Source organism: Mustela nigripes, chromosome 6, assembly GCF_022355385.1.
Source record: "Mustela nigripes isolate SB6536 chromosome 6, MUSNIG.SB6536, whole genome shotgun sequence".
Classification (NCBI taxonomy): Eukaryota; Metazoa; Chordata; class Mammalia; order Carnivora; family Mustelidae; genus Mustela; species Mustela nigripes.
The window spans coordinates 17,878,421-17,893,859 of NC_081562.1; the positions used below are offsets into that span (position 1 = coordinate 17,878,421).

At 46.0% G+C, this 15,439-nt stretch overlaps 1 protein-coding gene across 2 annotated transcripts in view; it reads right to left on the bottom strand.

The window, feature by feature from the left end:
* The window catches only part of STAB2 (stabilin 2), a 137,959-nt gene that overhangs the window by 81,202 nt on the left and 41,318 nt on the right, over positions 1-15,439 (bottom strand). For both annotated transcript variants that reach the window (XM_059402221.1, XM_059402222.1), the window contains exons 16-22: positions 11,797-11,859; positions 8,945-9,031; positions 8,137-8,223; positions 6,871-6,982; positions 4,283-4,463; positions 1,813-1,906; positions 440-598 (exon numbers count right to left, since the gene is read on the bottom strand). In XM_059402221.1, the coding sequence (XP_059258204.1) occupies positions 440-598; positions 1,813-1,906; positions 4,283-4,463; positions 6,871-6,982; positions 8,137-8,223; positions 8,945-9,031; positions 11,797-11,859 (783 nt within the window). The remainder of the gene's footprint in view (positions 1-439; positions 599-1,812; positions 1,907-4,282; positions 4,464-6,870; positions 6,983-8,136; positions 8,224-8,944; positions 9,032-11,796; positions 11,860-15,439) is intronic.

Here is a 15,439-nt window from a genome sequence, read left to right on the forward strand (position 1 = left end):
GAGATGGAATATTACTCAGCCATGAAAAAGAATAAGCTCTTGCCATTTGCGACAGCATAGATGGACCTGGAGGGCATTATGCTAAGTGCAATAAATCAGACAAAGGAAGACAAATACCATATGACCTCAATTATATAGGGAACCTTAAAAAAAACCAACCTAAACCCCCAACCCTGAAACCAAACACATAGATAAAGAGCACAGATTGGTGGTTGCCAGAGGCTGGGGTGAGGTGGGGATGGGCTAAATGAGTGGAGAATGTCAAAAGGTGAAAAAAAAAATAGTACCTATGTCACGGGTTAGTTATGACAACCCATTCTCACTACTACAAATGATTAAAAAGCTGTAGTAAGTTCTAGACAAAGTACTGCTATGTCCAGTTGGGAAGAGCCACCTGAAGAGTCCTGCTCCCCTTTGCTTTCTGCCTCGGCACACCTACCTGCCCGGGGCCAACGTACAAACAGGTTGCATTGGCGTGGCAGCCGCCAGCACCTGGCAGCAGGCAGTGGTTGATCTCCGAGCAGTCTCTGCCATCCCCAGTCCATCCCTGCTGGCACACGCATGTGTGGGTCCCCAGGCCGGTTCTGATGCACTCTGCCTGTGGGGCGGAAAGCAACAAATCTCTGAAACCTCAGTCCAGCCACATGACTCCAAAAGCAAAAAAAGAAGGTACCTCCTAGGAATGCGTGTTTGCATGGAGTGTGATAGAAATGATGAAAATGCACTTTTGCACCGAGATCCACCGAACATAGGAGACAATTTAGAGAACAGTGTTGCTTGTTGTGGGCCAGCTAATGGCCAGCCCCAGGCACATAGCTGTCATTTATGGAGCTGGGGGACCGTTCTTAGTGTTTCACTGGTATAACCCGTGATCTTGAGGAAGGTCCCATTACTCTCTGCTTTACAGATAAGGAAGCTAGGCTGAGAGGAGTTAAGTAACTTCCCTAAGGTCACACAGCACAAAACTTCAGCAACCCTGTCTCCAGAATGCTGAGGTTCAAGCTCCTAACCCCTGTAGCAACTCCAGGCCTCTCAGCCCGAGTGCCCTAGGAGGCTGAAGGACAGTGGGAGAGGAAGGAGGTGCCCGGTTCATTGTGGAGAGGGTGGGACCAGCGCCAGGGGGATCTGGTGGGGCGGGGCAAGGCATTCCCATCTGATTTCACCTCTAAGCCACACTAGCTCCTGAAGGGGTTTCAGCATGGGAGAAACATGACCCAATCTGCTTCACGTCACTCTGGCTATGGATGGGCAATGAACGCACAGGTGGGCCAGTGAAGCAGTGGGGAGACCAGGTGGCAAACTGTGCACAGGGAATGGAGGTGACGAGGTCCCGGGGGTAGGAGGGATATTCAAAAGCCACTGTGGGTTTGGGCTATGTGCCTGGGCTTTCCCCAATAACAGAACTTAGGGGAAGTCACTTAGTGTCCCCAAGCCTGAGTTTCTCTATCAGTACAATGAGGATAAGAACATTATTGGCTTGGGGTGGGGAAATAAGAAATGAGATCATAGACATTCACGTTGCTTGTCAGCTGTAACATTGAATCACTGGATTAATAACCTCCAATATCTGATTCTCAGGCTGTGTTTTTAAGAGCCCAAAGACCCCAACTCCTGTGATCCTGGGACATCCTCTGCACACGTGGATTGAGGAAGTGGAAGCTCACAGAAGGCACTAGCTTCGTCTTTAAAACTCAAGGTTCTGGCAAATGTGCTTCGTGCAATGAAAAGCCTTCAGACATCACTTTTTTTCAAGGCCTTCCCTCAGGTTTTCCTAAGAAACCAGGTAGCCTGGAAATAAAGGGGAACACTCACATTTCGGCTGCAGCCCCCCCTCGTGATTTCTGCACAAGGGTCCATTTCTGAACAGAGGCTTCCATCCCCTTTGTATCCTGGTTTGCAAACACAGCTGCAATGAAGAGCACGTGCACAAAATCAGCCCCAAAAATGTAAGCAGCCACCACCCAGGAAAAGGCCAGACAGCCAGGGGGTGAACGGTTCCTGGCCAGACATCTGACACATTGCCCTTGTGGGCAGAGCCAGTGTAAAGGTGGTCATAGGCACTGGGGGTGGGCTGGTCTGCAGTCAGACAGGCCCGAGAGGGAATCCAGGCCCCACCTCTTAGCATCGTGTGACCCTGGCTGAGTCCATTAACCTCTGGGAGACTTTGTTTCCTCGTCTGGAAAAGGAGTCTAAAACCTCCTTTACAAAGCTGTGAAGATTAAGGGAGTGAGGTAAAGCATGGGGAGCATTTAGCAGGACGCCTGTATGCACTTGCCCCTTGCGAGGCCCTATATCTGGCAGCATCACTGCTTTGATGGGAAAGGAGTCTGCCTCTAGTTATTATCTGTGGTTCTGTAGAGAACAACTACCATGTCTTCGACGAGACAGGTTTTTTTTTTTTTTTTACTGATTTGAGAGATAGCACAGAGGGGAGGGGGGAGGGGTAGAGGGAGCGCGAGAGAGAGAATCTCAAGGAGACTCCCTACTGAGTGTGGAGCCTGATGTGGGGTTCGATCTCATGACCCTGAGATCGTGACCTGAGCTGAAACCAAGAGTCAGACACTTAACCAACTGAGCCACCCAGGTGCCCCTCTTCTTTGAGACAGTTTGTAAAATATTGAAAAATAATGGTTAGATTTGTAGGGAAAAAAAGCTATATGATGACTATAGATATGTTGGCATTCAATTCATAAATGATACATGAAAAATGAAAAAAAATTGGTCAGGTGAGACACCCCCTTCTCTGGTCCCTCAGACTTCCTTTATTTGGAGTACCACCCTCTCAAAGTGCCTGATTCCATGAGCTCACATAATTGACTGTCTCCTCACCCTTTGAGACGCTTGTCTCAAAATATCCCGCCATGATACTTTAACTATCAACTGGGCCGTTCATTCATCCGTCTGGCCCACCAATAGTTATTAAGACTCTTGTAAGAGGTGCTGTGTCCCCTGTGGTTCCACCAGAGCCCACATCCTTTGCCTCACATTCAGCCACAGGTGCTTTACCAGAACTTAAATAGAATTATTTCTCATGTATCAAGGCTCCATGAGGAACAAAATGCTTTATCTTGTCCCCAGATGAAAAGATAGATCAATCTGTTCCAACAGTGTTCGATTTATCTAAGAGTATGTAGTATATACAGGCCCGTGTCAATAGCCCTTTGTGAGTGGTTTCAGAGGTTTTAAGGACAGTTTGGATAATGTGTGATTTTTGCCTTATGCATGGATGCAGCTCCTCACTCCCGAGGCAGGTGCATTTCTGTTGTGCTACCATGGAAGAGAAGGGACAGTCTTTGGGCCCAAGCTGCCTACCCTAGTAGGCTGTAACCTAGTGTCTAGTGGGGGAGACAGGTCATAAACAGAGAAGTAAGTAACTATGCAAATTACAAATTAAAAAAAGTGCTGTAAAAATGAGGTCAAGATTATCAGACATTCTCTGTGTTTCCCAGGATGTTTTTGAGGTGGTTATTGCCTTAGAACCAGAGATGGTCCCAGAGAGGAAAATTTCCTCTGACATTCCATCTCCCCCATCTTCAAGCCCAGGGCGTACATTAGACACTATTAGGGAAACAAATGGTGATCTAATGACCAAGACCTGATTTCCTGTAAGATGCCTTGAATGGGGGAGTTATTATTAATGGCTCTAGGAAGTAAAGGTTTTTTTTAAAGGGTTGGACAGTTGTGGACACATTTTCATTTCTTCACATGAATAATGCTAATAATCATAGTTTCCATGACTAAACACCTATGATGTGCTGGCTCTGGTACTGGGTGATTTTTTTTTTTAAGGTTTATTTATTTATTTGAGAGAGGTGGAGAGCTTGAATGAGGGGACAAGGAGAGGGAGATGGAATCTTAGGCAGACTCCCTGCTGAGGCTCCATCCCAAGACCCTGAGGTCATGACCTGAACCAAAATCAAGAGTTGGCCACTTAACCACCTGAGCCACCCAGCTGCCCCTGTTGCTGGGTGCTTTTATATCCAGTTTTTATAACCTCCACAACTGCCCTGCTACATAGGCAACATCATCCTTATTGTCCTGATGAAGAGAAGTGAAGCTCAGAGAGGTTAAGTAACTTGCCCAACGTCACACAGTTGGTATGTTTCAGAGCACGGAGTGCTGCAGTTTGAACCCAGCTCAGTCTGAAGTTTTCTCCACAAAGGCCACACTGGCAGCTGGAGGAAACAGGCCTTTGTTTGCAAAGAGTTGAGATAGGGGCTGGGCCTATGTACAGGTGGCACAGGGGCTGTGGGCTCTTAAGGGTGGTACCCTACAGGTTTACCTTGCTATCCCATTGCTGTATTCACAGGTGGCATGGATGTGACAGAATTGCATGTAGGGCCCGCAGGTGGAGGTCTGCTTGTGGCAGAACCTCCCAGCAGAGCCTTCTCTGCACGTGCCATCCAGGCAGGCCCCATCACTGTCGATCCTGTTGTTGCATGTTCCAGAAATGCATAGACATTCTGGAAGAGAAGGAAGAGGGATATTTGGGGGTCGGGAGACAAGCACAGCAATGGGGCACATGTTCATGGAGGAGAAAAGACCACCTCCCCTCACCCCCTTCTTGTGCCCATCAGAGCAGAACCTGGGGCTGAGCTGGGGGAGGCTCTGGAGGCTATATCTTAGCTTCTCAAGTGTCTCTCTATGGGCCTGAGACAGTGTGTGGTGAGCCTGACTGTCCCATCAAGGATGGGAAGAATTCGGTCCCAGAAGTACTTTGTGCATATGTGTATGTAGGTGAGTGTATGCGTGTGTGTGTGTGTGTGAGAAAGACGCCAAGGAACTCAATCTTCATTTACTTTATGGTTGGAGAGCTCAGTCTGGAAATTTCTCACCTTTCTGGAATCAGTAGAAGCAGTTTCTCATGCTGGCATGGCCTCTTACATGTGTGCAGCTTACAACCAGTGCTACCTGATGGCCATATTTGTACACGGCCCTTGTTCTAGGCATTGGGCCAGCCTTTAACAGTACCATCTCATTAACAGTCACCGGCGTCAGAGGGTAGATACTCTTATCATCCCCATTTCCAGATGAGCAAACTGAGGCCCAGAGAGGTGACACACATTGCCTGACTTGCTAAGATTGCCTATGCGCAAATATCATAATTCAGGATATTATCTGGTATTTCTGTTTGCCTGTGATCATTTTAAACTTTTGTGGTTTACTTTGCTTTCGATGATGTGTTTTAAAAAATTGCAATGTGCACTTCCAACTCCGGCTCCTAAGCATGCAGGAGTTGAAAAGAAGGATGCAAAATTCCTTCGAGTTGGTGCTTGGCTATGATCAGAAAGAAGGCTTCTGTATTTTGCCGCAGGAGGGCTTTAGGAGAGGAATTCGTGTGGGTTCTTGTAGCCAACAACCAGGACAGAAAAGAGAGGCACAGTGAGTGGGCTAGAAAAGCATGACTGGACTTAAAACAAAAGGCTTTGCATAAACTTTATGCAAGTTAGGACTTTATCCGCAAGGGACAAGGGCCCAGAAGGAAGAGGTGGCTCTTTTGCATGGACTGGTGGGTAGCCACAGACCTGAAAGGGAGGTATTGGTGAGGAGAACTCCATGGCTTCCCCTGGCCCCATCATCCTGCTCTGTTGGCCCCATAAAGATACCAACATTGACAGGCTTTGGAATAAAACCTTATTTTTGTTTCTCAGAAACCTTTTTTGACACAAAGAACAGTGGATTAGGATCAGCAGCCATGATCCTGCTGTGCTCTGGTTTCCTGCCCATCTTGAGAGGTGGTTGTGAAGATCAGACCAGATGAGAGAGGGGAAGGGCTGCTCTGTAACCAGCGAATGGAGTTAGTAGTGACAGTAATAAGAACGGCTTCATCTACTGATTTCTTGCTGCGGCAAGTTCTGTGTTATGGCCATAAATTATGGTCTAACTTCATCAAAAACCCATGACATGGGTACTGTTATTATCTTCATTTTATAGATGGGGAAATTAAGACTCAATGAAACTTCTTCTAAGGTCATACAACCTGTCAGTTGCAGAGTGGGGATTTAATTTCGGGCTGGCTTGATTCCATGGCCAACACACCTATTCATTTTTTTTTCTTTCAAGTTCTAGTCTTAGTGTAGAAATATATATCTATATTTATTTCTGTATATTTATGTATCTATCTACTTAAATATATACAATGTTGCAATTTTAAAGGTATAATGCATTCTCTAAGATCAAATAACTGCATCTTTTTTTTAATGCCTAGTGTTGTGGAACTTTCTTCTTGGTCTCTGAGCTTCCTGATATTTACATCACTGAATTTAGAATAACAGCAACAGTAACAACACTCACAGATTAATAAGAGCTAGTGTATTTGTATTGCATTCTAGGTGCTAGGCATTGTCCCAAGGCAAGTGCTTTCTATTTATAACTTGCACTAACGTTATGAGGTAATTACTCTTATTATTCCCATTTTATAGATGAAGAAACTAAGGTCCGGGGGGGGGGAGTCACTTGCACAAAGTCACACATTTTTCAAGGGGGAAAGCTGATAGAAGGGGATTGTTGGAAAGGTAGAGAGTGAGTCTGTGTTTTGCTACTGAGCCCATGGTCACTTCAGGTTTGTGGGGGGGAAAACTTAAGGGACTGGTTTTCGAAGAGTGGTCTTTTGGTTACACTCCCAGGAAACTGGCTACAATTGCAAGTTCTCCAATACTACTCAGGCCTGCTGCCTCAGAAATTTTGCAGTGGGACCCCACAGCCTGGCATGGGCTACAGATTGAGAACGACGTGCTGGAGAAATGGTCTAGGAGGAGGGTATACACCAAGCAAAGCAGCATACACCACCTGGCCTGCATTATTGCTTTGCTGCAGTGCCAAAGGGAACCCAGCTGAGGAGCAGGAATAAGTTCCAGAAGTGCCACTTACTTTTGTCACACCGAGGTCCATATTTGTTGGGATCAGAGCAGAACTGACACTGGGAGCCTTGGAAGCCATCTTGGCAAACACATGTCCCATTGCCATTGAGGCCGTCCACACACTGCAAGCAAAGACAGGCCCTGAGGGCGTTAGGACAATGCTCCACTGTAAAGAAGTCCCAAATGTCTTTGTGTCATTGCCTGACTTCTCTGAAGTCAGGTTCTATCTGACACGTCTATCAGAGCTAGACATGGCCCACTGGGACAACTTGTAAAAAGTAGAGTCATGTCGATATCAGGTAAGATGCTAAAACAGGGACAAGCTTGGGGTCCTGAGTCAGGATTTCGAACTTGAAGGGAAGTCATCCAAAGAGGAAGGGTGTCACCATGGTGAACTTGGAACCTGCAAACAATGCTTGAGGGATGGTGTGACCAGCCACCGGCCTTTAGAAGGAAGGTTGGCCATTCTTTCCAGAGCCTGACTTGCTCAGCTTTATGACTGTATGACTTTACCCCTGCAGTATAAGACTTTTCCCACCTCCCCATTTCAGCTGTTTCAAGGTTGTCTTTGCAAGGATCACTGTGTACCAGAATTGGGCACCGGTGACTTCCTGCCATGGCCTGTGGTAGTTCATTGGTGACTGCTTTGCCTTGTTCTTGCCTCATCTCAACAGTTGCAGTTATTCCTTCCCCTGGAGCGGAGCAGATTTTAGATGTGGTTTCTTAAATGCACAGATCTGTAATTTCCCAGGTGAACCACAACTCCTTTTACTTTTGTTTGTTTAGCTCTGGTCTCTAAGCTAGGGGAGATAAGTTTGGGCCTTTATAATTTACTAGCTATTGGAGGTGGGTTAATAAAAAGCAATCACTGGGCAGTGTCTTTTTTTTTTTTTTTTTTTTTAAAGTATCACAGAATCTTCATCCTGAACAAAATCTTGGAGATCAATGCAGGGGACTCTGCTCTCCTCCCATAAGAAGAAAGTGGGGTCAGAGGGAGCCTCATTGAGTTATCCAAGGTCAAGTGCTCAGCAGCAGGAGCACAGACATTGGAACTCTTCCAGATGTCCCACTCTCTCCCCCTGCCACCATCCATCCCTGGCCCAAATTTCTTCTGCTACAGATACCTTCTGTTCTTTGAGCAACTGATCTGTTTCTTTTACTTTCTGCAAACAGTGATTGGCACTGTAGCACTTCTAGGTCTAGTGGTTTTAAAAATTACTCTTCCACTTGACTTAGATCAGGTCAAGCTCAGCACCCATGAACCAGTTTACATCACCTGGCCGTTGCCTGAGCATGGATTCGAGAAGCCTCCAGGACACTGGTTGCAGTCAGGCCCGTAGAAACCTTTGCAGCACTTTGGTATCTGAGAAACAAAACACATGTTGCCTTTTAAAACCGCAAGCAGAGTGCCAGTTCCTCAAAGGAAATACATTTTAATTTCCATTATAGTAATAAACAACATTAGCTCGACTTTTTCTGCAGATGATGGCATGGCTGGTGTTCAACCATGTGCTCACCACATGTGTACTGAGGGCCGACCTCGGGTGCCAAGCCGGCTCTGGCACCGTGAGAACAAGACATGAAGGCTTGTGTTCATGAAGCCCATCCTCTATATCATCAGGAAGAGACCATCAATTTTAAAAAAGAGACCTGTATGTGCTGGGAAGACAAAATACTGTAACGAAGTGGTGGCAGGTGGGGCAAAGGTGGGGGGAGCCTGGGGAGGCCACTATGGATCAGGTGGTGACAGAGGGAGTGAGAGTTAAACCCCTGAACAATGAATCAGTCCCAGGAAAATCTGGAAAATGCTCTGAGGGAGGGAGTGGCAAGTGTGTGTACTCTGGGGCCGGAAGGAGGGTCAGAGACAGGTCAGACAGGAGGCAGTGGCCGGTCCATGGGGGGAGTGTCAAGAGTATGGGCTCTTTGTTAAGAGTGAGAGGGAAGCACAGGAGGAAGGGGATAACCTGGACCCCGCGGAGAGAGTTCCCCCTACTGTTCCCCTGCGGGAAGACATTGCCAAGGCCATGGGCACCATGTCCCCTCACAAATGCTGAGGCCCAGGAGTGTGGCCCTGAAGACCTTACCTGCACTGTGGCATTGCAGTACCGGGCACAGCCGCTCTTCAGGCTCCTTACTCTGCCATTGTAGACACATCTGTGTGTGAAGAGTGTCTGGAAGAAAGCCAATGGGAAAAAAAGCACTGAGTCTGCATTTTGAGCTCCTCTGGGCATCGCTCGGCTTCATACCCTACTTCCGTTTCCCCTCGAAGTCACGCAAGATCACCAGAGCTCTCCAGCTCACGTGTCACCCCGCCAGAGCTTAGTCCCCTTCTTTAGACCTCTGTTTCCTTGTTGGTAGAACACAGGCCAGGACTGGCATTAATCAGGGCACATTTATCTTGACCCTCCTTTCTGCCAGGACAGACATTGCCAGTTGACCAGGGAACACTTTGCTGTTCATCCTGAGTGTGGCTCAGCCTTCTCTTCCAATCAATAGCTATTCCCAAACTCCTTCTACACAGAAATTATGGAGCCAGCAGAGAGTCCCTCTCTAATTTGTAGAAAAATCCACCAAAGGAAATAGGGATGGTCTGAGTTTTTCTCTTAGGAGTGATGCGTAGGTGTATGTGGGAAAGTCTTAAATGCAACCTTCCATTCTCTAACCCCTGGTGCCTGATCGTAATTATCTAGAGCTGCCGTTTATCAAGAACCCACTAGGGGCAGAGACACTGCACATATAAGGTAATCAACCTTCAATTCCTTGTGGCTGTTTTTCATCTCTCTTTTGCAGATGAGGGAACTGAGGTCCTGACAGGTAAATATTTTTGCTAAAGAGCCCCATTAATAAGGGGCAGGTCCAGAGAATGGGTCTTACTGTGTCCTTACTTTAGGATATCACAGGCAAGTCATGGAGTCTCCGTTGGCCTCAGATGCCTCTTCTGGGGAATGGGACGATAATGTTGATCTCAGGTTTTATTCTAAGCATTCTGTCTCTGGTTCAAGTTTTATGTTAGGTAAACGATGTGGAGACACCCTGTCATTTTAGGCTCCAGCTTAAGAAGGTAGTGTTGAGAACTTCATGGGCTGTAAAATCCTAAAATCTGAGCTATGTAAAGGAATTCTGAGATCATTGAGGAAAGACTATTCAGTCCTCTTGTAGGCTCTCAGGATAATTAAGTAAGTATAGATCATGGGAGTCTGGGAAGGGAAGATTTGGGGCTTTTTTGGTTCTAACCTGTGTATCTAATTCTGCCTTCTTTCTCTCCTTCTCTTCCTTACTTGGGCTGTGGTGATGTAGGATCATGGTTTGGCCATGTATTAACCATGTGACCTTGTACAAAGTGTTTTATGTTTCCTTACGTTCATTCCCAGATCACACGAGGGCTATGATGGTAATATACCTACCTCGCACGTTTGCTATATAAAGCATTTAGAACAATGCTTGGCACACAGCCGTCACTCTCATGTTAGTCAACATGATTTCCTCTCTTCTCCTCCCTCTCCATTTTCCCCGGTTGACAGCATCCTGTAGGACTTAGGGGTGATGGCTTGACTGAGAAAAATAACTATCTGCACACCTGTGCCATTTCATGTTCATGTTTTGCTTTATTAAATGCTTCTCAGTAGGATGTTAAAGAGCTCATCTCCTTCCTTAGCGACCTATTCCAGTGTTGAATGATACTTCTCACTGGGATGCTCTTTTTCAGGACAAAATTATAGGCAGAGATTTCGATCATCAATTTTTACCTTGGAGCATTTCACTTTTGTCACCAGTAGAGTACTTGGCATATGAATTCTGGATTATTGTGGAGTGATCTGGTTTTCCTTGTTAGACTACAGTTTCTCAACACAAACACGAAAACAAAACAAAACTACATCTCATTCATCTTTATGCCCTGGGAACCAGCTCTCAATAGACGTATGCAGAATTCAGTCAAACTTGAAAAGGGCTGGATGGTCCTAATGTCATTCTCTTGATAGTCCTTGTATTTCTATCCAGAAAAGTGTTTGGGAAGAGCAAACAGGAGTAACGTGGGGCAGACTATGCCAGCCCCAAATTGGCCGCTTTGGCATAAGGATCGTTTTGAGCTCAAGGCATACTTGAAACACCGCAGACAGAAAAGGCACACTCTGATTTCCCCCCTTTCCTTTCGGAGAAGAGGAGATAAAGCTCCCCTGTGGAAGATGTCCTCCTGTACCAGGACAAAAGAGACCTTCTTGTCATCAGAGACAAGAAGCTGATGCAAGGAAAGAGCTGCATAAATGGACCTTGTTAAAATAACTCCAAATTTCCTCGAGCCTCCCTGTACATTTCAGTGACGTTCCCACAGTTTCCTCCCTTGATTTACTCTACCACATCCCCATAAACATTTGGGTTTTGCCATTTCTTTGGGTCTTTGCTTTCCTATGGGCACTCCCATGTACACATAAAATCTGTGAACTTTCCTCTTGTTAATCTAATTCTCAGGCCCAGCGGGGTACCTTAAGATGGTGAAGGCAAAGCTTTGACTACCCTACACAGACATAAAAGGGTGAAGTAGAGAAGGAATGAATCTTTACTGAGTAGCCACTTGATTTAGGTTGTACATGGGTTTTTATTATTGTTGTTATTATTATTTCTTGTTATTATTATTTATAATTATATTTATAATAACCTTATTATTATTATTTCTTACAGACAACAACAACAAAAAAACTTAGTTTAAGGAGGTTCAACAATGCACCCAGTGTTAATGAGCAAGGATTCAAATGCAGTTCTGTCTACCCTCCCCCATACAGTGGGCTTTCTACCCTCCCCCCTTTGTTAGCCTGAGAGCCAATCTGACATTACCCCAGTTGGAATTTCTAACTTTTAAGAAGAAAGGTAGAAAGGATGAGAAGCAACACCAGTCGGGTTGCTTGGGTGATGTGTGGTTTCTCGAAGCTGTCACACTCACCGTGGGCTCAGAATTAGCAGGACATTTGCTCCAATACACCAGAGAGCAGCTCACACAGGTGCCCTGGAAGGAAAGACAAGGATCAGTATAGGCATCCCTGTAAGAGGGAGCAGGGGACCACCCTACCTGACCTCATGCTTCCTTCTTCCAGGGGACCACTCCTGGCTTCCCTCTCTACTCCCTACTGGCACCTCCCCAGAGAGAAGGAGGGAAGTCAGTGCCTGTGCCAGAGGGTTTGGGAGCTGGAACTGATCTCACTCAGAGCAGCCTCTTCCTCTCCCTCTTTCAAGGTCAGCTAGACTGTCCACCAGCCTGAGGTTTCTGATTGACTCTCCACTGTGTAGAGGCACCTGTCCCTGAGGAAGCATTGCAGTTGTCCACCTGTGCCAGAGATGAAGCATTGGCACTGGTCACACATGATAGCCTTGTTCTCCAATTAGCTTAGCAGCAGTGAAGCTGAGCATTGAATCTCTGCCTTTTAGTCTCCCTGGGCTTCTTGCTTCACTTGAATTCAGGAGGATGGAGAGGGATGAGTGCCTCCAAATCTCTCTAAATTGATTTTTTGATATTCTCCTTTGGGCTCTGTGCTCCAGCAGGTAGACCTGAAAGAATGTTCTCTTGCCTCCCCTGCCTAGAATCTTCATGGTCTTGGCCAGTGCAGGATGCCAGCAGGATGCTAGTGTGTAGGAGGAGGGCAAGATCCAGGTATTTCTTCCCTACCTCTATGCTTGGGCACCTTCACTATAGCTCCTTCTTAGTGTCACCTTCCTCTACTCTTCCAGCTCTCACTGGGTTCAGGTACCTCCTAGCTCTACCCTCTTCACCTCTTGGGGTGGTAATGGTTTCCTGCCATTGCTTCTCCTTGATGTTCCTGCATAAATGGTTTGGCTCCTTAGCCCTGCCCACCCCCCTCTATAAGCATCTTCATTAAAGTCTCTTCGTTTGAACCATTGGGGTAACTTCTGTTTCCTGCAGGGACCTTAACTAGTACAGAGAATTAGTAATTAGACCTTTAAAATCCAAACATATAAGACTAAAATCAGCTATGGGCTCAGGCTGGTGAAAACTGAGACTCCTAGACAGTGAGTGCCAGCTGCTCCTACCCTGTGCTAACCCTGAATACTTTGCAAAGAATGCATTTGCAGTTTTTAAAAAAAGATTTTATGTATTTATTTATTTGAGAGGGTGAGACAGAGCAAGAAAGAGCACAAATGGTGGGGAGGAGGAGAGGGAGAAACAGACTCCCGGCTGAGCAGGGAGCCCAACGCAGAGCTCGATCCCAGGACCCTGAGATCATAACCTGAGCCAAAGGTAGATATTTAACCGACTGAGCCACGCAGGCATCCCAGCTTTGGACTCTTAACATATCTAATCAAAACCATTCTAAATCATGTACAGCAGATAGATCTGACTTTAAACCCAGAGAAAATAGTAAAAGAAGACTCTATCCTAAGATATGGGATATTGGGAAGCATTTTTCTCTATTAAACCAAGATCCTTTGGGTAGTGGCTCAAACCCACATCTAGATTCTTTCCTTTAGGAATTTGGAGAACAAGCTTTTAAGCAACCTGGAACAGAGCAATGTTGCCACAAGGTAGGCAGTTGGGGATGCCCTTACCCCTGCATAGACTTCTTTCCTTGAACTTGAATGGCAGCTGCTTGGGATGGGGAAGCTCTAAAGTCAATAATTAGACTCTTACTGAATCTTTTCAGCAGAGGCCCTGTTTTCTAAAATCTTTCGCCTTTGGGATAGAAGATGAGACTATTCTTACCTGGCCTGTTTTCATCTTCACCCTGGCCCAAGCCAGGCGATGTACCTGCCAAAACTATTTTTTTCAAAGAATGAACCAAATATCAGTCACTGCCAGGGCCTGGCTAGGAATGTGACTGAGTTTCTGTCTCTCTTAAAAAGGGATGCTCAGAATGGAATCAGATCCCCCAGTTGGTATATGACTGGCATGGAGGATGGGTACCCATACAATATCCTAAAACCTATCGTGGAACCAGCCACCATCCTCTATCAGGTGACCAAACAGCTATTTCCAGCCTTCATGATAAGAAGAGGGATCAGTAAATAAAACCTATAAAATGAGGCCATTATTCCTTGTTCAATGTCCATGTTCCAAGGATATTTTGAGAATAATCATTGAAGTATTATTGCAGTGTTCTGAAAAGAAAGACCCAGACCTATTATTGTGGCAACTTCAGGGGTATGGTTTCCATGGGAACTGAAAGATCCCATGTATAGCAGTGTTGAGATTTGGGGTGCTCTGAATAAAACTAGCTCACCCAAGTTGGTTGCCATGGAAATGGGAAAGGTCACTAGAGGGTACACAAGCTCATAGACAAACAGAAAGTTTGGTATTTGAAAAGAAATACAGGGTGTGGAGATTCCTTAAGAAATTAAAAATAGAGCTTCCTTATGACCCTGCAATTGCACTACTGGGTATTTACCCCAAAGATACAGATGTAGTGAAAAGAAGGGCCATCTGTGACCCAATGATCACAGCAGCAATGGCCACAGTCGCCAAACTGTGGAAAGAACCAAGATGACCTTCGACAAATGAATGGATAAGGAAGATATGGTCCATATACACTATGGAGTATTATGCCTCCATCAGAAAGGATGAATACCCAACTTTTGTAGCAACATGGATGGGACTGGAAGAGATTATCCTGAGTGAAATAAGTCAAGCAGAGAGAGTTAATTATCATATGGTTTCACTTATTTGTGGAGCATAACACGGAGGACATGGGAGATGGAGAGGAGAAGAGAGTTGAGGGAGATTGGAAGGGGAGATGAACCATGAGAGACTATGGACTCTGAAGAACAATCTGAAGGTTTTGAAGGGGTGTGGGGTGGGAAGTTGGGTGAGCTTGGTGGTAGGTATTATGGAGGGCACGTATTGTATGGAGCACTGGGTGTGGTGTATAAACAATGAATTCTGGTACGCTAAAAAGAAATTTGAAAAAATTTAAAAATTAAAAAAAAAGAAAGATGGTTGATTGGCAAGGCCTAGAGCACTCATCTGAGAAGAAGTTCTTTTTTACATTTCTTGGAGTAAAGCTAAGGGCTTAGAACAAGGGGGTCCGAGGTGACACAGGCAGGGACTGATCCCACTTCTGGTGTAGCTGGCTGAATAGTGTTCCTCCCCAAATTTGTGTTCCTTTGAGTAAGTCTTTGTAAATGTAATTAGTTAAGATGAGGTCATACTAGATTGAGGGGCGAGTTCTGAATCTAATGACTGGTGTCACAACAGAAGGGAGGGGTACACACACAGTGGCCTGCACAGGGGAGAAAGCCATGTAAACACAGAGGCAGAGATTGGAATAACTCAGCTACAAGCTGAGGAACACCAAGGATTGCCGGGAGGCATCAGAAGCTGGAAGAGGCGAGGAAGGATCCTCCCTCCCAGAGCCTTCTGAGGGAGCACGGCCCTGCTAATACCTTGATTTCAGACCCCTGGCCTCCAGAACGGTGAGAGAATACATTTCTGTTGCTCTAAGCTTCTTCCTTTGTGGTCATTTGTTACGGCAGCTCTAAAGAGCCACTAGAGCTGGGAGGCGTTGGTCATGGTGGAACATTCCCACAAGAAGCCTCGGTTCACAGTTTATGAACTAGGACCTCAGGCCCACCTGCCT